Here is a 24072-nt window from a genome sequence, read left to right on the forward strand (position 1 = left end):
ACTCTGCACAGATTTTATTCAGGATATGGGCAGATTTGTACAATGTTTTTTCTACCTAGCTTGATGCGCTCTCTACCTAGATGCTTCAAGGTAGGTAGAGAGTAAATTGTACAAATCTACAATTCTTTTACCTTTCATCACTCCAAATCACATAAAATCTTCACTGATGGCAACTGTGCTGTTCGTACCTATGACTGTGCATGCAAAACTGCTCCCAAAACATACCCCACCCCACAAACCTCACACTGCCCCCCTCTTACAATGGTATAGTTTACTTATATGTGAGCCTCTACAGAGGCGCTCGCACTCTTTCACAACCGCCATTCACAATAAAAACTTTTTTGGTTGGTAACACACCTGCAGTGGTGTGCGATGTGAAAATAACAAGAGGTGCAATAAATGTATCGTGCATTGCAGTAAATACCTATGCGGTATCAGGAAAATTAGCCTAGCCATGCCCCCTTTTTTTTTTTTTATTGCGGGTGCTATTTATAGTAATTTGATACATCTAGTTCTGAGATAGGTGGGAATTGTCCCATGTGGCATGACAACTGGATATATATGAAACACCTGGTACAAATCCTGAAGCCCTTTAAGGATGCCATGGAGGATCAGAGTTCCAAAAGAGCCACTCTGGGCAAGGTCATCCCCATAGTCAGTTTCCTGGAGAAGTTAGAAGGTTTACGGTGGAGTAGGGCCTGAAACCAGAACTATTATTGCTTGTGGACCAGCAGCAACTGGAAAATAGCCTCAAATCCCTCACCCACCAGGATCCTTTCATTTCCTCCAGTCTGCATGACCCAAGGCTGAAAGGCTATGTTCCTCCTATAGTCCAACAATCTAATTACCTTGAAGAAGATGCTGGTGGCTAGTGTGTGGGAATGGGAGCATCAGAGGCCGAGAGGCAGTGTAGATGTAGTGGGCATCCTACATAGTACTATCAGCATAAGCAGCATTCTATCAGCTACACCCCCATCCCCACCCATGGCCACCACAAAACAGGCTCTCCTGACACAGGAAATAAGTACAGCAGTTATCAGCAATGTCCATCATCATTCCCCCCCCCCCCCCCCCCCCCTCAATACACACACAGCACAGGAGACCCTTGTAAAAATTTCAGCCATAGGCTATCTCACAGAACTCATTGAGGATATGGGCACAGACTTGTTCACACACTGGGCACACAAGGCTCTGGTCTGGTCAGAGCTAGACAAAGTGGCCCAGAATGTACTTTTCTGAACACCAACAAGCATGACTAGTGAACGGGTATTCTCATAGTAACATAGTAAATAATGGGAGATAAAGACCAAAATGATCTACCCAATCTGCAAGATATTCAGGGTTGTAATTGCCACTCTATGCAGGTTACCCCCTTGCCACTTTGTTCTGGGTTGTAACTTACTTTATATGGAATGGAATCCAAATAGTTAATTTAGGATATGATATCATTTGTGATATCGTAGTCAACATGAATCTATCAGATCCAATGTGTGAGGAGTAAATTGTGATTATTTTGCTAACTTAGGGCTGGATTTACTAATGCCGCAAGGCATAGTGAATTCGGCGGTAACCGGGGGCAGGGCGGTCCTGCGATAGCCGGCATCGCTGCGGCATTGCACCAAATAACTACACCATAAAAGGTGTAGTTATTCGGTGCGAAACTGGCAGCGAAAATGGAGTATACCTTTCGATGTCGGCGAAGTCTTCATGGCGTCAGCCCCGGGGCTGCCCCAACTCCTTCTCTTCCGGGGCAGGCGTAACTTTTACAATAACAGTAAGGGGGGGGGGGAAGGAAAGTTCCCTCCAAGGTTGCTCCGATTTCAGAGCGGCCTCGGAAGGAACGGGCAGCGCGTGCAGGGCTCGGCGTGCGCAAGGTGCACAAATGTGCATCCCCTTGCGTGCGCCGACCCCGGATTTCTGTTTGCGCCTGGTGCGCGAACAAAAGCACGCACGCACGCTGTTTTTTAAAATGTACCCTTTTGAAAACAGAACACACATATATTCTATAATCTGAGGAGTAATGTTACTTCCTATTTGCTATTTTGAAATCATACCCAGCTTTCTTTAAAGGACTTGCCCTGGTGTAAGGACATTCCACATCAGTGTTATAATTTGTTCTCATACTGAGATTCTGAATCAGCAAAGTAAACACAGGGTCATCAAGTTTATTTCTGAGTTATTCAAAGTCACTTTAGACCGTGTGCTGGACCATAAGGTTAAGACCTCAGGAAATCATTATTAGCAAGTCCATACATTATTTTACTAGTGAACAGAAGTGAGAAGGAAAATTAAACCCTAAATGATGAATGTGTATTGATTTTGGTGGAATATACTCATCAATTTAATATAAATGTGCACATTAACACTACCATGATACCTCATGGGCTTTACTTTACAAAATATAGCATTATCTATTTCTATTCAGGAAACCAAGTAATAATCCATGTTATTTTTTCTGTTATCGGAATTATCTGCTTTTATAGCCATAGAAGTGACGTAAAAAGGGAGTAAGAAGAGAGAGCAAGGGCTAGAACAGTAAAATGGTCATTCAAAAATTATTCTTATCACAATAGATCATGTCTACCATACAAAAAAACAGAACTATAATATTTCTAGTATAAAAGTCAGTAATTTTAAAATGATTATTTGAAAGAAATGAATGCTATTACAGGTATAAAAACAAAAATATTGAACAAAGCAACAGCATAATATCTATATCAAAGATGACTGGCATTATGCTAGTCAGAAATATGCATTTCAATCACACCAAGGAGTATTTTTAATTTTTGTGATACCTAGAAGCAATCACTTGTACGACAAAAACACAGAAAATTGACATTAGATATTCTTCATATAAAGGCATGAATTTTTCTCAATTAAGACAAATTACATGACAATACTAGTACATCCAATACTCACTCTTGTATTGAAAATATCCCCAAGGCATATGCATGATTCCACAAGGCTTTGGCTCATCTCGCCGCTTTTGGCAATTTCAATGAACTTTTCCAAATACTGAACACAGTCAGTAATTTTGCCTTGACTGAAAAATACAGGATAAAAACAATAACTGGTAATGTGAAAAAATGACATTTACAAATAAAACTTAAAAGTGAATACAGGCAGCTGATCTGTATGTGTGTGCTCTTTTTGGGTTAATTGCATAATAATTTAATATGGAATGGGAGGGGTGTATTCATTTTTAATTGTGCTTTTTTTTTTTTTTTTACTGTTGCTGATTAAATTGTATTTTGTTGTCATCCAAGTTGAAGAGGCAGAATATAAATATTTGTATTAACTTAAATTCATTTTCAACAGTGTGTGTAAGTCAGAACATACACACATAAGAGTGAATGCACAAAATTATGCCTGTGTTTTATAAACTGTGTGGAAGGAGCCACACAGCTTATAAAATATTGCATATCTCTGCCCTGAAAGTATGAACATATGTTTCAGCATGCATACATTTTTTAATGCAGGGTGCCACATACTTTCTATACTTATTTTTCAAAAATACACATGCAAAATAAGTAACATGTGCATGTAATTACTGCAGTTTATGCACAAAGTATGCGCACACTCTGCTTATGAAAATATGTGTGTGCATACTTGGAATCACCAATTTGCTGATACTTCCACCAGTTTACCTAGACCTTCTAGCAGTTCATCCACCCCTTCATTCTCCACTACACTTAATCCAGACCACCTACCCAACTGCAGACAAGAGACAACTGCAATTTTAATTTTGTGACTCAATTAGCAGCTGTAAAAGCATGCATAGAAATTTGGCAATGCATGTGCATATAGGAGCAATCAACACTTCAAAGTGGAAAATATTCAGGTACTGTAGGTACTTCCCTGTTGCCAGTGGGCTCACAATTAGTTTGTACCCAAGGCAATGGAGGATAAATGTATTTGCTCAAGATCACAAGGAGCAATTTTAGCAATTTTCAAAAGCCCATTTCAAATGAGTTAAAAGTAGCATGTAAAAGTAGCAATTTTCAAAAGGTTTTATTTGTGCACATCCTCTTAAAAGTTACCTCCACAATGCTTACCACATACTTCAAAAACAAGATAATCAACTTACTTGCTTCCCATACAGTTAATACTGTTCCGACTCAGCTCCATCCATGCTCTTCTACTCGGTCATTCAGCTCTAGCAATTCTCAAGCTCCCTCATCCTCCTCGCGACTAACGGCATGCTTAGAGGATTTCGATTTCACATCCCCTCTAGAGATAGAAAACCTTCTAAGAAAGCTCAAGCCATCTTCTCATCCACTTGATGCGATCCCAGCGAACCTTCTTATAGCAAGCGCCAAAGACGTCGCCAAGCCTATCACCCAGATCATCAACGCCTCTCTATCTCAGGGCCTGGTCCTGGACCCCCTCAAACTTGCCATCTTAAAACCCTTATTGAAAAAACCTAATCTCTCTACAGATAACCCAGCCAACTTTCGCCCGATTGCTAATCTTCCGTTCATTGCTAAAATCCTGGAGAGAATAGTCAAACAACTCTCGGAATTCCTTGACAATAACAATATCCTCTCCCCAGCACAACTTGGCTTTCGCAAATCCCGTAGTACCGAAACTCTTCTTTTATCTCTGTCAGACAACATTCTCATGAATCTTGAAAACAAACAACCCTGCTTACTCATCCTCCTCGACCTCTCGGCCGCCTTTGACACGGTCAACCATGACTGTCTCATCGAAAGACTATCCGAGATCGGCATAAAAAACAAAGCCCTAAACTGGTTCAAATCTTTCCTCCAGAACAGAAACTATAAAGTCAAGATCAACAGCAAGGAATCACTACCGTTCAGCTCCACACTAGGGGTCCCTCAAGGTTCATCGCTATCCCCCACTTTATTCAACATCTATCTCCTCCCACTTTGTCATCTCCTATCTGAACTAAATTTAATCCACTACTTATATGCAGATGACATCCAAATCCTTATTCCGATCACTGAGTCACTGCACAAGAACATACTTTTTTGGAACTCCTGCCTTCTCTCCATTAACAACCTCCTGACAAACCTGAACTTAATACTCAACGCCGACAAGACAGAGTTCCTCCTGATCACTCAAGACGGTAACCTTCCACTATACAACTTCTCACCCTTCACAGCTTCCAATTTTCTCCCCTCGAGTCAGAAATCTTGGCGTCGTCATGGATAATCAACTAAATTACTCAGGTTTCATCAACACCACGGTAAAAGAGTGCTCCTACAAACTCCAAGTTCTAAAAAGGCTTCGACCCCTCCTCAACTTCCATGATTTCAGATCAGTGTTACAATCAATCATTTTCTCGAAAATCGATTATTGTAATTCTCTGCTTCACGGCCTTCCCGTCAACACCCTAAAGCCTCTTCAACTTTTACAGAACGCAACAGCAAGGTGTCTCACAAAATCCAACAAAAGGGACCACATAACACCGATCCTAAAGAAGCTCCACTGGCTCCCAGTCAAATTCAGAATCCTATACAAACTTTTATCAATCACCCACAAAGCTATTTTCAACAACATTCCACTGGACCTCAAAATTCCTCTTCAACTTCACACTTCATCCCGCCCGCTAAGATTAGCACAAAAAGGCACTCTACACACTCCTCCCATTAAATCATCCTTAAGGAAAAGAGCTCTATCCACTGCAGGCCCCAAACAGTGGAACTTGCTTCCTCCTGAGCTCAGGCTGATTCATTGCCCTACCACATTCAAGAAGAGACTCAAGACATGACTATTCGTTCAAGCTTTCCCATAATTTTCTTGAGTCATCCACAGCCTCCACCAACCGTCACAGATTATAGCCTCCACAGACTGCCACAGACTTTCACTACCCATGACCTAAGCTTATATTTCACTCAGCCACAGTAGCTTTTCCCCCCGTCCCCCCCTCCATTACTTAATTCCCCCATATTGTAGCCTTACCCTTTAATCCAATTCGTTGTAACTGCTTACATTGCTCTCTTCCCAGTTATGTTCTCCAAGTTGTTCACATCCTTGTTCATTGTAAGACATATATTTGTCAGTATTTGCTACTTGTTGTAATGTAAACCGGAATGATAAGTAACCCTGTTACTTGAACTTCGGTATAAAAAAGTTATAAATAAATAAATGCTTACAAAATACTAACTTGTGTGTGAACCTCTGAACTTCACCCCAGAACACTCCTAAACTGTTCCTTTTTAATATTTATGCGTGACACTGTTAATACGTGTATATCTCTGGCTTTTGAAAAATACTCCTTACGTGCGTCCATGCTTCCAGAGGCCCCACGCCCTTTGCAGTAGAGGAGGACTGGAAGGCTCATCTGCATACTACTCCCAGAATCCCCCGGGAGAGGAGTCCAGAAGTCACCGCAAGCGATCCAAGGATTGACGTCACAGCCCCAGCTTCCAGAGGCCCCACGCCCTTTGCAGTAGAGGAGGAACGGAAGGCTCATCTGCATACTGCTCCCAGCATCTCCCGGGAGAGGAGTCCAGAAGTCACCGCAAGCGATCCAAGGATTGACGTCACAGCCCCAGCTTCCAGAGGCCCCGCGCCCTTTGCAGTAGAGGAGGACTGGAAGCGCGCGCCGTTAATCTCAAACCCTTCCATTAACTGAGTGAAGATTAATTTATAGGTGGTTAAAGAGGATTGGTAAGTATTGTTTTCAGAAATTTTTGAGCTTATAAAAGTTTGGTGAAAGGTGAAATTCAGGGATATATTCTTTAGAGTTTGTGAGTGTCTAAGGTAATAAGCAAGCCAGAGACAGTTAATTCTAGTGTCTGTATTTCCCACCCACTCAACCCTTGATTTTTAGGCACGAGACACTTTCTGATTAAAAATAAATCAGGGTCTTATCTAAATCATACTATTGTACCAGCCTTTATTGAAAGTTTAATTATCCCCTTGTAGGACACTAGCTGATTAATTAGTAAATTCACCTGTAAATTTAAAGTACTCTCATTCCAACTCCCGTAGTATCCTAAACTTAACTAGGAACTCAATAAAACTAAGATGAAGGCAGCAGTCCAGCAGCAAGAGGGGGGCTATCCAGTCTTTTGCAGTGAGTGTCACATGTATGATTTTTTACCTGCCGGTGAGAGCTTGTATATGTGCACTCTGTGCAAAGAGCTCCTGGCTCTCAGGGAACGAGTCCGATCTCTGGAGGCTAGAGTAGCAGACTTGGAGGAGCTGAGGCAAACAGAGAGGTACATTTACGAGACCTTCTGGGACAAGTCCCAAATCCAGTCTGGCAGCCCCAGTGCTGCCTTGGATCAGAAAGGTCTCCCAGTAGGAGAACATCACCCTGGTTTAGCAGGAAGTGATCCTGTACCAAGGACCTGCTCTCCAGGTGATGTATTGTCCTCTCGCACTGAGGACAAGTCTCCCAGGGCTACTGCCCAGGAGGGAAGGGTTAGGCCAGCCATCATAGTTGGTGATTCGATTATTAGAAATGTAGATAGCAGGGTGGGGCTGGTGGACGTGAGGACCGCCTGGTAACTTGCCTGCCTGGTGCAAAGGTGGCAGACCTCACGCGTCACCTAGATAGGATTATAGACAGTGCTGGGGAGGAGCCAGCTGTCATGGTACATGTGGGCACCAACGACATAGGAAAATGTGGGAGAGAGGTTCTGGAAGCCAAATTTAGGAATTTAGGATTTTAGGTAGGAAGCTGAAATCCAGAACCTCTAGGGTGGCATTCTCTGAAATGCTTCCTGTTCCACGTGCAGGTCCCCAGAGGCAGGCAGAGCTCCAGAGTTTCAATGCGTGGATGAGACGATGGTGCAGGGAAGAGGGATTCAGCTTTATTAGGAGCTGGGGAAACCTTTGGGGAAAGGGGAGACTTTTCCGAAAGGATGGGCTCCACCTTAACCAGAGTGGAACCAAGCTGCTGGCACTAACTTTTAAAAAGGAGATGGAGATAGAGCAGCTTTTAAACTAGAACAAGGGGGAAAGCAGACAGTCACTCAGCAGTGCATGGTTTGGAGAAATGTATCCTTGAAGGATACTAATGAAACAGGAGAGTTAGGGCATCCCAGCAGAGAGGTTCCATTAAAAGCAAACATAGTCCATGTGCCTATATGTAAAAAATCACTGAAGCTAAAGATTTCCGAATTATCCCTAACAAATGAAAAGCAGGTTGTTAATACAAACAAAAAACACACTTTGAAATGTCTGTATGCCAATGCCAGAAGTCTAAGAAATAAGATGGGAGAGTTGGAGTGTATAGCAGCAAATGATGAGATTGACATAATCGGCATCATGGAGACTTGGTGGAAGGAGGATAACCAATGGGTCAGTGCTTTATCAGGGTACAAATTATATCGCAATGACAGGGAGGATCAACTTGGTGGGGGTGTGGCACTTTATGTCCGGGAGTGTATAGAGTCCAACAGGATAAAGATCATACAAGAGACTAAATGCCCAGTAGAATCTATATGGGTAGAAATCCCATGTGTGTTGGGTAAGAGTATAATGATAGGAGTATACTACCTTCCATCTGGACAAAATAGTCAGACAGATGATGAAATGCTTAGAGAAATCAAGGAAGCTAACCAATTTGGCAGTGCAGTAATAATGGGAGATTTAAATTACCCCAATATTGACTGGGTAAATGTAACATCAGGACTTGCTTGAGACAAAGTTCCTGGATGTAATAAATGACTGCTTCATGGAGCAATTGGTTCAGGAACCAACAAGAGAGGGAGCTATTTTAGATTTAATTCTTAGTGGACACAGGATTTGGTGAGAGAGGCAACGGTGGTGGGGCCACTTGGCAACAGTGATCATAACATGATCAAATTTAAACTAATAACTGGAAGGGAGACAATAAGTAAATCTGCAGCTCTAACACTAAACTTTCAAAAGGGAAATTTTGATAAAATGAGGAAAATAGTTAGAAAAAAACTGAAAGGTGCAGCTGCAAAGGTTAAAAGTGTTCAACAGGCATGGACATTGTTTAAAAATACAATCTTAGAGGCGCAGTCCATATGTATTCCACACATTAAGAAAGGTGGAAAGAAGTCAAAATGATTACCATCATGGTTAAAAGGTGAGGTGAAAGAGGCTATTTTAGCCAAAAAAACATCCTTCAAAAATTGGAAAGAAGGATCCATCTGAAGAAAATAGGATAAAACATAAGCATTGTCAAGTTAAGTGTAAAACATTGATAAGACAGGTGAAGAGAGAATTTGAGTTGAAGTTGGCCTTAGAGACAAAAACTCATAATAAAAACTTTTAAAAATATATCCAAAGCAAGAAACCTGTGAGGGAGTCGGTTGGATCATTAGATGACCGAGGGGTTAAAGAGGCTCTTAGGGAAGATAAGGCCATTGCAGAAAGACTAAATGAATTCTTTGCTTCCGTGTTTACTAATGAGGATGTTGGAGAGATACCAGTTCCGGAGATGGTTTTCAGGGGTGATGAGTCAGACGAACTGAACGAAATCACTGTGAACCTGGAAGATGTAGTAGGCCAGATTGACAAACTAAAGAGTAGAAAATCACCTAGACCGGATGGTATGCATCCTAGGGTACTGAAGGATCTCAAAAATGAAATTTCTGATCTATTAGTTAAAATTTGTAACCTATCATTAAAATCATCCATTGTACCTGAAGACTGGAGGGTGGCCAACGTAACCCCAATATTTAAAAAAGGCTCCAGGGGCGATCCAGGTAACTATAGACCAGTGAGCCTGACTTCAGTGCCAGGAAAAATAGTAGAAACTATTCTCAAGATCAAAATCGTAGAGCATATAGAAAGATATGGTTTAATGGAACACAGTCAACATGGATTTACCCAAGGGAAGTCTTCCCTAACAAATCTGCTTCATTTTTTTGAAGGGGTTAATAAACATGTGGATAAAGGTGAACCGGTAGATATAGTGTATTTGGATTTTCAGAAGGCGTTTGACAAAATCCCTCATGAGAGGCTTCTAAGAAAACTAAAATGTCATGGGATAGGAGGCGATGTCCTTTCGTGGATTACAAACTGGTTAAAAGACAGGAAACAGAGAGTAGGATTAAATGGTCAATTTTCTCAGTGGAAAAGGATAAACAGTGGAGTGCCTCAGGGATCTGTACTTGGACCGGTGCTTTTCAATATATACATAAATGATCTGGAAAGTAATACGATGAGTGAGGTTATCAAATTTGCGGATGATAAAAAATTATTCTGAGTAGTTAAATCACAAGCCGATTGTGATACATTACAGGAAGACCTTGCAAGACTGGAAGATTGGGCATCCAAATAGAAACATAGAAACATAGAAGTGACGGCAGAAGAAGACCAACGGCCCATCCAGTCTGCCCAGCAAGCTACGCAGTTTATCCATTTTTTTCCCCCCTTTTTTCTCCCTCCCACCCGTCTCTATTGAGATGGGTGGGAGGGAGAAAATGAAATTTAATGTGGATAAGTGCAAGGTGTTGCATATAGGGAAAAATAACCCTTGATGTAGTTACATGATGTTAGGTTCCATATTAGGAGCTACCACCCAGGGAAAAAGATCTAGGCATCATAGTGGATAATATTTTAAAATTGTTGGCTCAGTGTGCTGCAGCAGTCAAAAAAGCAAACAGAATCTTAGGAATTATTAGGAAGGGAATGGTTAATAAAATGGAAAATGTCATAATGCCTCTACATCGCTCCATGGTGAGACCACACCTGGAATACTGTGTACAATTCTGGTCCCCACATCTCCAAAAAGATATAGTTGCGATGGAGAAGGTACAAAGAAGGGCAACCAAAATGATAAAGAAGATGGAACAGCTCCCCTATGAGGAAAGGCTGAAGAGGTTAGGGCTGTTCAGCTTGGAGAAGAGACGGCTGAGGGGGGATATGATAGAGGTCTTTAAGATCATGAGAGGTCTTGAACGAGTCGATGTGAATCAGTTATTTACACTTTCAAATAATAGAAGGACTAGGGGGTGTTCCATGAAGTTAGCAAGTAGCACATTTAAGACTAATTGGAGAAAGTTCTTTTTCACTCAACGCACAATAAAGCTCTAGAATTTGTTGCCAGAGGATGTGGTTAGTGCAGTTAGTGTAGCTGGGTTCAAAAAAGGTTTGAATAGGTTCTTGGAGAAGTCCATTAAAGGCTATTAATCAAATTTACTTAGGGAATAGCCACTGCTATTAATTGCATCAGTAGCATGGGATTATAAGAACATAAGAAAATGCCATACTGGGTCAGACCAAGGGTCCATCAAGCCCAGCATCCTGTTTCCAACAGTGGCCAATCCAGGCCAAAAGAACCTGGCAAGTACCCAAAAACTAAGTCTATTCCATGTTACCATTGCTAATGGCAGTGGCTATTCTCTAAGTGAACTTAATAGCAGGTAATGGACTTCTCCTCCAAGAACTTATCCAATCCTTTTTTAAACACAGCGTTACTAACTGCACTAACCACATCCTCTGGCAACAAATTCCAGAGTTTAATTGTGCGCTGAGTAAAAAAGAACTTTCTCCGATTAGTTTTAAATGTGCCCCATGCTAACTTCATGGAGTGCCCCCTAGTCTTTCTACTATCCGAAAGAGTAAATAACCGATTCACATCTACCCGTTCTAGACCTCTCATGATTTTAAACACCTCTATCATATCCCCCCTCAGCCGTCTCTTCTCCAAGCTGAAAAGTCCTAACTTCTTTAGTCTTTCCTCATAGGGGAGTTGTTCCATTCCCCTTATCATTTTGGTAGCCCTTCTCTGTACCTATAATTCCATCGCAATTATATCTTTTTTGAGATGCGGCGACCAGAACTGTACACAGTATTCAAGGTGCGGTCTCACCATGGAGCGATACAGAGGCATTATGACATTTTCCGTTTTATTCACCATTCCCTTTCTAATAATTCCCAACATTCTGTTTGCTTTTTTGACTGCCGTAGCACACTGAACCGACGATTTCAATGTGTTATCCACTATGACACCTAGATCTCTTTCTTGGGTTGTAGCACCTAATATGGAACCCAACATTGTGTAACTATAGCATGGGTTATTTTTCCCTATATGCATCACCCTGCACTTATCCACATTAAATTTCATCTGCCATTTGGATGCCCAATTTTCCAGTCTCACATGTTCTTCCTGCAATTTATCACAATCTGCTTGTGATTTAACTACTCTGAACAATTTTGTGTCATCTGCAAATTTGATTATCTCACTCATCGTATTTCTTTCCAGATCATTTATAAATATATTCAAAAGTAAGGGTCCCAATACAGATCCCTGAGGCACTCCACTGTCCACTCCCTTCCACTGAGAAAATTGTCCATTTAATCCTACTCTCTGTTTCCTGTCTTTTAGCCAGTTTGTAATCCATGAAAGGACATCGCCACCTATCCCATGACTTTTTACCTTTTCTAGAAGCCTCTCATGAGGAACTTTGTCAAACGCCTTCTGAAAATCCAAGTATACTATATCTACCGGTTCACCTTTATCCACATGTTTATTAACTCCTTCAAAAAAGTGAAGCAGATTTGTGAGGCAAGACTTGCCCTGGGTAAAGCCATGCTGACTTTGTTCCATTAAACCATGTCTTTCTATATGTTCTGTGATTTTGATGTTTAGAACACTTTCCACTATTTTTCCTGGCACTGAAGTCAGGCTAACTGGTCTGTAGTTTCCCGGATCGCCCCTGGAGCCCTTTTTAAATATTGGGGTTATATTTGCTATCCTCCAGTCTTCAGGTACAATGGATGATTTTAATGATGTTAGAAATGTTTACTAATAGATCTGAAATTTCATTTTTTAGTTCCTTCAGAACTCTGGGGTATATACCATCTGGTCCGGGTGGTTTACTACTCTTCAGTTTGTAAATCAGGCCTACCACATCTTCTAGATGTTCTAGATCTTCTTAGTGTTTGGGTAATTGCTAGGTTCTTGTGGCTGGCCTCTTTTGGAAACAGGATACTGGGCTTGATGGACCCTTGGTCTGACCCAGAATGGCAATTTCTTATGTTCTTACAATTGTAACTTCCAGTTTTACGCACTGAAACCTTTGAACATTAATCCCTCCAAGAGTAATGGTGCAACATGCATGCGTAATTAACTTTGAAACACTGCAGGAAGTTAAAATACAGAATGGGATTTTTTCTTTAGCAAATTTGTACTATGCCCTAAATCCAAGATGCTTTATAAAAAATTAATATTAGATTAAAACAATTTCCAAAGAAGATAGCACATAAGGACACAGTCGCCTGCTTTCTGCTGCCTAAGCACATATCAGAGCCTTACTGTAGTTTCATGTGTGTTGACATTGCCTTCTCTTGTTGCAACTTGACACAACAGTTGCGCAATTGTGTTTACTGGCTTTATTTTGTCTACGTTATGGTTTTCTACTGTTTAATGTGACTGAGCTTAAAGGCTCCTGTGGTAAAAAAGGGGTTTCAGTTCTTAATGTCATTTATCTGCCCTGTGAAACTTCTTTCCCTTTAAAAACTCCTTATTTTCTACCTATTTTAAGTTAAAAAGCAGGACAGAACATAACAGTATCATGTTCTGCAGTGGTAGTAGCTGCAGTCAATACATTTTTTTACCTGAGGTAGAACAAGTTGCTAACATCACAGCTGCTGACATCATATTGCAAGAGGAGGGAAGGTGACAGTTGAGAATTATCATTATAAGCTGTCAGGGACAGGTGGCGAAAGCTTGTATAGCTGAGAGTTACAGCTGTCATGACAGAGAGAAATAGTTTCAGAAACATTGTTAGCTCTATGAACCTGTTGCTGATAAACTGTGCAATTAAGGGCCAATTTTTACAAACCAGCGTGCGCAAAAACCGGGAGATATGCGCCGAAGAACCGGCAAACCAAAAAGGGGTGGGCAGGGACAGCAACATTAGACTCTGTCCCACTGAAGCACATGCCAGTAGCTGGCCGGTCCACGCCACCTACTACTGGCTCTGGAGAGCCAGTAAGTATATAAACAACAAAAAAAGATACAGGGGTTTTAGGAGTCGGGGAGGATAGGGGAAAAGGGAGGCAGGTTAGCTAGGGAGTTTAGGAAGTTCCCTCCCAGTCTGTTCCTTTATTGCAGCAGACTGGGAGGGAACTGGGTAAACGTCCTATCATGTCGCTGTGCGCTTGTTACAAACTTTACACCCCTTAAGCGCGCAAGTCAGCACTTGGGTGCATATGTGCAGCAGATTTTATAACTGCACATGCCGAACATGGACGCTCGCGCAGTTCTTTTAAAATTTACCTTTTAGGAAGGAAGTCAGTGATCAGTGTGGCGGTTACTACCCCAAACCAAATGTGCCTGATACTTCACTTTCGATGCATATCCAGCATGGCTCTCTGCTTCAACGGTATGGGAGAAGACTGATACTTCACGCATATCCAGCATAGCTCTCTGCTTCAACGGCAGGAGAGAAGAAAAACTGATACTTCACGCATATCCAGCATAGCTCTCTGCTTCAATGGCAGGGGAGAAAAAAAAAACCTGATACTTCATGCATATCCAGCATAGCTCTCTGCTTCAACGGCAGGAGAGAAGAAAAACTGATACTTCACGCATATCCAGCATAGCTCCCTGCTTCAACGGCAGGGGAGAAGAAAAACAACCAATAAGGGCTGTATAACATAGTCTGGGTAAAACAAATAAGCATGGGTGTAGCTTGCTTATTGCGGTGGTTACTACCCCTAACTAATCAAGCTAGATATTTCACTTGGATGCAGCTCCATCACTGCTCTCTATGTTAATGGTGGGGGTGGAAGGGAAATAGAACCAAGAGCTAAGAGAAACAGATAAGTATGAGAGAAAAAATGTGTGAAGCTTGCTGGGCAGACTGGATGGGCCGTTTGGTCTTCTTCTGCAGTCATTTCTATGTTTCTATGTTTCTATGATTTTATTAAGACTTACAGTTGATTGAGAAAGATACAGTGTCAAGCTGACAAGATAAGTTAAAATGTACCCATTAGTGTTACTGTGAAATCCCTTTTATTTTCTGTGTCACTTGTAATGTAGTTAACCTTTTTATGTTCATTATTCTGCCTTTTTAATATGAATGTTTATTATCTCTGTGGTTGTAACTGATTAGTGATCCAGGCTGAGTTGCTTTATATGATTTCAAGATTTTTAGTAAGTGGTCTCTGAATACCTCTCTGTGAACTCTATGACCTCAGGTTGTTTTGAGGTTACAGTGTCCTCAAAAGCCATCAGGGAATAGTTGTGGGCAGGACTCTTGCTAAACTCCAAGCAGGAACCAATTGGCAGGTGGAAAATTATCAGCATAGGGCACAAGCACAGGTGCAGGTAAGGCCTGTGCAGTGTTTGTTGGGACCCTCAAGTATCCAAGGGTTGACTCCTGATAGGTGATAGGGGTAGTGCAAAGGCATTATATAACAAGTAATTAGGGTCCCCCCTCGATCTCTTCTACCTGCAGCCTCCTCTTCCCCCCATACCTGCCCTTTTCACTACACTCTATAGTATTTCTTCCGCAAGCATGCTTAAATTCTGTCATGATTTTGGTTGCTACCTATCTCTGCTGGAGGCTATTTCAGACATCCACAGCCTTCTTATTAAAGTATGTCCTCACATTTCCCTTCGAGCCTTCCTTTCTCTGACTTCAAATAATGACCCTTTGGTCTTTGAATTATACTTTTAATAGAAAAAGCTTCATTCCACTTTATTAAAGACAGCTAAGTATTTGAGTGTGCCTATCAATTGAAAAAAGTGCAGAGTCATGCATTTTGGGTACTGAAATCAAAAGGAGCTTTATGAGATGTTGCAAAAGAAGCACTATACAAGGGCAATATTAATTCATTTTTCCTACTGGCAATACCCCTCCTTATACATCCATGTAAATTATCTTTTCTTGTCATTTTATTACTCTAATTGGCAACTCATAGGTCATCTCAAAGATTACTCGAGTGGATTACTATACTCTTTGAGTGGAGGAGTAAGCTCTGGAATTCATTGCAGAGGATGTGGTTACAGCAGTTAATGCAATTGGTTTTAAAATGGTTTGGATAAGTTCTCAGAGGAAAAATCCATAAACTGCTATTAATTAATAAGCAATAGTAGCCTGAGATCTATTTAATGTTTGGGTACTTGCTAGGTACTTGTGACTTGGATTGGCCACAATTGGAAACAGGATTTATGGGCTTGATGGACCCTTGGTCTGAACCAGTATGGCAATTCTTATGTTCTTATGTAGGAGTAGCCTAGTGGTTAAAGCAATGGGTTCCAAGCCAGGGAAACCAGGGTTTAAATCCTGGCATGGACAACAATTACAGCAGAGCCCTAGCATGGTCTGTGCTGTACCCTCTTCTTTCTAGTGTTGCACTGCAGCAGGAGAGTTGTTAGCACCAGGAACTTGGGCCTGTGCCTCGAGTCTCAGCAGCCACGCTATTTTTTCTGGGCCCAGGACGAAGAAAGAAGGCTGCTGATTGGGCCTGGGCCCTGCGGCTGAAGACAGAAGATTGCTGCATTGGGCCCAGATGTGTGGCCCAAGAGAAGGCTGTTGTGTCAGGCCTGAGCCAAGTGGCTGAAGAGAGAACGTTGCCGCATTGGGGCTGGGCCGCACAGCCAAAGAGAGGACGTTGCTGTGTCAGGACTGGGCTGTGCAGCCAAAGAGAACGTTGCTATGTTGGGACCAGGCCATGCGGCCAAAGAGAGAAGGCCGATCTTTGCAATGAAAGAGGTGGCTGCAGCATTGGAGGCAGGGCCAAAGAGAAGAGAATGCTACTTCCAGCAAAATGCACATTCAGGAGGGCGAGAAAGAGTGTGAGAGCTCGTGTGAGCAGTAGGTGTGCAAGAGGTGTGTTTGTGAGCAAAAGGTTGTGTAAAAGTTTGCGAGTGAGAGCAATAGCGTGTGAGAGCTTGCATGTGCATGTGAGTTGTGCTACATGGGTCCAATAAGGTAGCTGCTGCTGCCTGTACATCCCAGGGAGAGAGAGAGCATGCGAGAACATATAGGAGAGAGAGAACATAAGAGAGAGCTTGTGTGTGAACATGTCTGTGTGTGAGTGTGAGAAAGAGGGATTGGGAGCCTGCTTGTGTGTGTGCCAATGAGAGTGAGAGAGAGATTAGGAGCCTGCTTGTGTGTGTGCCTGTGATATTTTGTGAGGAATGATGATGTTTGAGTTTTTCCTTTGTTGCATTGCATAATACAGTTGGGCTTGTAGTTTCCAGTTCAGTATCTGTTGGTATGTTTCTATTTATAATTTATGTCCTTTTTATTTTGTTTTGGTGAGGGTCTGTCTTGTGTAACAAATTCTTGCTGTGAAATGATAGTACTTCTCATCACTGGCTTTTACAGCATTATGGTCATCCCTTCTTTATTTCTATTTTAAAAATAGTTTGCTCTTTATTAATTTCACCTGCATGCAGAAATGTTATTACTGAAAATACTTTTCCATACACATTCTATTTTCACTACTGTTAGATATTAGGTGATTATTTTAAGCAAGGGATGGACTTAGCCAATGTTCTCTTTAAGAATTGGGTTGTCATGAGCATAAAAGTAATAGGCTTTCTGCATCAAAGAAAGTAGTGCTCAAAGGGTAATATAACCCAAATTTTTTTCTTACGTACAAAATGATTTGCACACCAAATCAGCAAACCAATCCTTAAAGAGAACACTTGGCATTGGGAAAAGGAGTTTGGGATTGGATCTTGAGGGGGATTGGTTTAGAAAGAAAAAGAATGCTGTTGGGGAGAAAAGGTAGAGCTGTTTGAGGTTGTTAAAAGTACATTTCCTGGCATTTTCACAGTCACATGACCAGTGACCAGTGGGTATGAATATATGTGACTTGTAAAATTTGGTTCGGTGCAGCACAAGGATCAAGCAAACTTGAAAGCGTGCTCGAATTTAAAAAATGTTGAGAAGCTCTCAATTAGGGGATGCGTGCTCAAGTTGGGCTTATGTACACCCACCGAATTTTCAAAGCTCCCAGATGCATGTGCATCTCCCACTGTACATTTCACTCGGATTCAAAAATGGATGTGGTCTGGGTGGGGCATAGGCATTTTGGGGTCCAATGCCATGTAACATTTTTCCTGCTAAGGAGGAGTAGAAAGGTTAGAAAAAAACCCCCATTCATTCCTGAGGGATTTAAAGGGTCTGGGGTAACTGGGGGGAGGGGGGGGGGAGTACAAGCTATTAAACCAGGGGGGTTTGTAGGAACTAGCTCTACACTGAGTGAACTGGTGAAATTGGTCATTGGCGTGGACATGTGCAGGTTATAAAATTTCCCCACTTACATGGCTTAGAACTAGATGTGTGCAGCTGTGTGCAAAAATAGGGCACACACTTATGTGCGCTTATGCTATTTTATAACATACTCGCCTATTTGCACGTATGTTATAAAATCGCCGCATCCCTGGGCATGCGCTGACGCACATCGGTCAATGTGCACCCACGCGCCCCTTTGAAAGTTACCGTCTAAAGGTCTGATTCATCAACGTATTTTCCCATAGACACAGAATGGAAGAAAAGTCTTAGTGACAGGGAATTACCTACAGTACCTGAATGTAATCTGCTTTGAAGTGCCGAAAAGTGGAGTTTAAATTGAAAAAAAAAAATAAAAAATACTCTTAGGTCCCTTTCCTGCTTGGCAGGGCAGTTTCCAGTTTATGTTCTCCTAACTGGTACGAGAACAATAGATTTCTGTATCCTAAGAGGTGAATTTTAAAAGTTCAACATGCTCATTAATTAGGGGATGCGTAAAGCAGTCTGGCTCGAGTGCGCCACGCAGATTTTAAAAGCTGCTGAAATACACATGTATCTCCCACAGCATGCACGTCTCAAAAGTTTTCAAAAAGGGGTGAGGTGTGGGTGTGATCTGCACAGGACTTGGGCATTTTGGGGCATGAACCTAAGCTGTGCGCATAAATACTGATGCGACCCAAGGCCTTTGCCGCATAACTTTACTTCTGCTATGGATGATGTGCAAATTAAAAAAAAAAAAAAAGAAAACTAGGAAGATCTGTGGGTTTTAATAATTGGGGCTAACAGGAAGGAGTGAAGACTATTAAACTAGGGGTTTTTGGAGGACCTCTCTCTTAACTGGCAAACTGAGGATGAAGTGGTAAAACTGGGAATAGCGACGGCGTGCATCCCTTTTAAAAACCTTCGATTCACACGATAAAAGCGGCACACATGCACAGCCAGGCTATTTTATAACATGCGTGCATATGCACGCATGTTATGGGCGCGGGCCGTCGTACGAGTGCAAATGTCCGCACACATGCCAGTTTGAAAGTTACTGTCTCTATGTATACTGTTATATTTCTTTGCACTGAAATACAACTTCCAAACACATGAACATTCTTCCCATTTCTTCAGGTACTCTTATTTTTCTCATCCTTCATGTGTTTTTACCACGATAGAAATTTCTGTATTATCTATAAACAGAAATATTTTTCCCTCAAGCCTTTCTGAATGTGACTAATAAGGATATAGAAAAAATTGGCAATAGCACCAAGCCCTTAAGTTTCCCACTGGTCACTTCACTGTTCCAAGGCTAGCACCCTTTGAGCTCTATTGCTTAACCAGATCCTCACCGAGTTATTTTCACAGTCAACACAGCTGTAATATTCCACTTCTCCCACAAGAAGGGAGATTTTAGATTGGCTTCTGATGTTCCCATAGCCCTGACATTATGGATCTTGAAATGTCTTACTAAGGTCCGACTTTTCAGAGTATAACAATGGAAGATGGAATCTATTACTAGGAAATGGTATGTTTTGTCACTGCAAGACTTGGCTTGGTGGTGGAACAAGAGAAATAAAACTGAGTGGACTTTTTTTTTTACCCACTAGTTTCCTCTTGCTTCTTTGGGAGCCAGTTCAACTGGAACCAGGGTTGGGATATCACAAGAAGTTTCATGATGCCATTTTCCCCCATGTCATATCATCCAAATACACTCTAGTTCAGTCATTGAAGACATTTGAAAGATGGGAAAGAAGGGAGAAGTGTTGCTTGATGGAAATTTTAATCTGCTGCATGTAGATTGGAAAATCCCTTCTGCAGAATCTACAAAATGTAGAGAGATAGTGGATGCCCTCCGAGGGACTCTGCTCAAACGAATGATAATGGAACCCATGAGGAAGGGTGTGATACATGACCTGATGCTCACTAATGAGGATAATGTCTCTCATCTCCAGGTGGATGCCCACCCGAGAACCAGTGATCATTAGACAGTATGGTTTGATATCGCAAATAGAATACAGAGAAGTCACATGAAGACCCGAGATTGGAATTTCAAAAACACAGACTTTGTCAAAATGGGGACATACCTGAAGGAAGAATCGAAAGACTGGGAGAAAATGGGGGAGGTGGAACAGTGGGCAAAAATTAAAAGGAACTATTACAAAGGCAACAAATTATATGTATATTTCTTGATTTTCAAGAAGAACCTAAAGACCTGGCTGTTCAAGCAAACATACAAGAGTTGACTATCGAAAATGGATTAAGGCTCACAATATACGCTGAAGCAGAAATAAGTTTCTCTTAGAAGCTTTTTATTTTTTTTAGAATTTTAAAATTTAATTGTATTTATATTTGTGTATAGTTGTTGGATTTTGTTTTGCTGTTGTCTGTTTTATAACTGTAAATTGTTATGATTGAATAAAGAATGATGGCATAGAAATTTAATACATAAATAAATGAATGTTAGAAAAATGAACAAATGTACAAGGAATAAGAAACCGATCTCAGAGGAGGTGGCTGAAAAATTAGGCAAAAAGAACAGCATTCAAGAAATATAAAAGATCCCAAAAAGAGGAACACAGGGAAGAATACCTAGTAAAACTGAGGGAGACTAAGAAAGAAATCAGGAAAACAAAAGGTCAGGTGGAAGAAAGGATTGCGAAAGCCAAAATAATGCTGGGCTGAATAGAGGAATAACCAGTAACAAAAAAAGGAGATGGTGATGCCCTTGTACAGATCCTTGTTGAGACCTGTGTACACCTGGAGTACTGTATTCGGTACTGGAGCCCATATCTCAAAAAGGATAGAGATAGGATAGAGGCGGTCCAAAGAAGGGCAATCAAAATGGTGTGGGGTCTGTATCAGAAGATATATGAGGCGAGGCTGAAAGATCTAAATATGTATCCCCTGGAAGCCAGGAGGTGCAGTGGAGATATGATGCAGACATTCAGATACCTGAAAGGTTTTAATGATGCACGAACTTTGAACCTTTTCCACTGGAAAGGAAAACAGTAGAGCTAGGGGTCATAAAATGAAACTCCAAGGGGGAAGGCTCAGAACCAACATAAGGAAATATTTTTCATGGAGAGGGTGGTGGATACCTGGCATGCCCTTCCAGAAGAGGTAACAAAGACAAAAACAGTAAACGAATTCAAAAGGGTATGGAACAAACACTGTAGATGCCTAAAGGCTTGTGAATGATGATGAAGAAAAAGGGTGCATGGGGGGTAACCTGCACGGAGCGGTAGTTAGTACCCTTAATAGAAAGCATGTGGGATTATAACTCTTAACCAATTAGCCTTAATGCTTTTCATGCAACTGCAACTTCACTCTTCGCTTTGATGGGGGGGGGGGGGGGTATTGCATTCTGAAGACAGCCAATACTGGGCCCAGACTTCAGTTTGGGGTTCTGATGCACTGACATTAGGGATAAAGGACAGGACTGCTTCTACGGCCAAGTTCAAAAGAAAAGCAGTTTCTATTTTCAGAAATGATGGCTTCCTAAATAAAATAAACCCTTTGAGGCAGCCAATGTGGCAAAATGTTGTCCAAGCCAGGAATCAATGAAAGCTAGAAAAGCTGCAATTGCACACTGAAACACTTGTCTCACTGAGAACAGATCAAAAGTCAATAAAATAATGTTTCTGAAGACATGAACTGAGTTTGGATGTGATTTAGTGCGTTCTCCAACTATAAGTTAAGTTGCATATAAATTCAATTTCCATTTAAAAGTGACTGATATATTCAATAAGAGACTTTTTATAGATAAGGAGACATTTGTTATCTAATAATTTCCTTTCCTTGAATCCTGCCAGACCAGTCCAGACAAATGGATTATGCCCATCAACCAGCAGAGAAAGTCAGAGATTAACATGTTCACTGATGTCACCCCTCATACGTTCCCGTGCTGTCCTCAGCCTGCCAGTATTACCTGTAATAAGCTAATTCACATAAGAACATAAGAAATTGCCATGCTGTGTCAGACCAAGGGTCCATCAAGCCCAGCATCCTGTTTCCAACAGAGGCCAAACCAGGCCACCAGAATCTGGCAAGTACCCAAACACCAAGAAGATCCCATGCTACTAGATGCAATTAATAGCAGTGGCTATTCCCTAAATCAACTTGATTAATAGAAGTTAATGGACTTCTCCTTCAAGAACTTATCCAAACCTTTTTTGAACCCAGCTACACTAACTGCACTAACCACATCCTCTGGCAACAAATTCCAGAGCTTAACTGTGCATTGAGTGAAAAAGAATTTTTTCTGATTAGTCTTAAATGTGCTACTTGCTAACTTCATGGAATGCCTCCTGGTCCTTCTATTATCTGAAAGTGTAAATAACCAATTCACATCTACTCGTTCAAGACCTCTCATGATTTTTCCCTCCATGACTAGGGGGCTTCCAACAGAACATAAACAGAAAGGAAACATAAGTACACTAGAGTAGCACTTGCCTGTTTACTGTCTTAATAAACACCTATGTGTTTTGTTTTGTTTTTTCATTAACTACTATGGCACTGCAATATTTGGCCGACTAGGAAGGATTTTGGACTAGTCTGTCTGGATGGATTCAAGGAAAGGAAATTATCAAGGAAGAACAAATTTCCCCTTCCTTTTCATCCAGTCAGACCAGTCCAGATGAATGGGATGTACCCAAGCTACTCCTGAATTGGGTGGGATACTGCCAAACTCACTTTTAACACATCAGAGGCAAAGGATGTTTCCTCTCTGGCTCTTGCATTCAAACCGAAATGCATTGAAAAGGAATACTAGGATGCACAAGTCTTTGTCTTACAAATTCCCAATAGAGAAATTCAAAGCTCCACCTATTACACTGCTTGAACTTTAGCCAAAAATACCCTTGTCCTCTTGGGTAAGAAATTACCCTTATCAATGTAATCACTTCCATAATCCAACTAGCTAAGGAAGTCTTGGTTGCTGCTTCTACCTTTCCTGATCTACTATAAAACTAAGATGATCTGACTTCCTGAAGCATTTATAACTTTAAATACTGTAACATAATTCTCCTCCTGTCTAGGCAAGGAAGTTGAGCATAGTCTCCTTCATCAGACTCCTCACAGAAAAGGGCAATAACACCACTTGGTTAAGATGATGCCACCATCTTCGGAAGAAAGAAGACCCCAGTTGAATCTTTCCCATATCCTCAGTAATCACCAAAATAGCATCCTATAGGAAAAGGCCTGCAACTGTGAAATTATTCTAGCTGAACTATTAGCCACCAAATACTACTTTTAGAGTGATAATCTGCAATGAAGTGACCTGACAGATTCAAGGAGTCGTCTGTCCAAAGGTACAGCAGCAAAGTAGAATCCCCAGAGGAAGAGGATCCCTTAGCAGAGGTCTAACATGATCAATTCTTCAAAGGAAAACAAAAACCATCTAGATGAGAAGGCAAGAACTCCCAAATGCTACCTAACAAGAGATATTCACTCTGACTCTTCAGCGAATTACAAGCTAATCCTTTAATGAAACCTTTCTGCAAAAAACTCCAAAATGAAACATATCGATGCACCTCTGGGCATTAGATACCTACCTGCACATTACTGTTGAAACCTTCGCTAAATTCTGACACGTCAACAAAATTTTCTCTAGCACTTAAAGTAATTACTTTTTACCAAGAATACCCTTTTATCCAGATCTCTCAGGATCTATTCTGTAAAAAAAAGTTGACCCAGATTTTTGTGAGAAATGGACCCTGTGACAACAACTCCATGAGCTAAGTAACTGTAATGGATTCCTGATCATTAATCAGATAAAATCTGCATACCAAAGGTGCCTTGACTAATCTGGAGGCACGAGAAACACCAAAACTTGATGTCAGAAAATCTGCACATTACTCTATTCACTAGCGACCCCAGAAGAAGACAGATAAAATCACCCCTGATATCCATTTTGATTTAAGGCATCCACAATGTA

At 41.3% G+C, this 24072-nt stretch overlaps 1 protein-coding gene across 2 annotated transcripts in view; it reads right to left on the reverse strand.

Moving 5' to 3' along the window:
* The window catches only part of TTC29 (tetratricopeptide repeat domain 29), a 495923-nt gene that overhangs the window by 67406 nt on the left and 404445 nt on the right, over positions 1 to 24072 (reverse strand). For both annotated transcript variants that reach the window (XM_029603106.1, XM_029603173.1), the window contains exon 9: positions 2920 to 3043. In XM_029603106.1, coding sequence (XP_029458966.1) covers positions 2920 to 3043 — 124 coding nt within the window. The remainder of the gene's footprint in view (positions 1 to 2919; positions 3044 to 24072) is intronic.

This window comes from Rhinatrema bivittatum, chromosome 1, assembly GCF_901001135.1.
Source record: "Rhinatrema bivittatum chromosome 1, aRhiBiv1.1, whole genome shotgun sequence".
Classification (NCBI taxonomy): Eukaryota; Metazoa; Chordata; class Amphibia; order Gymnophiona; family Rhinatrematidae; genus Rhinatrema; species Rhinatrema bivittatum.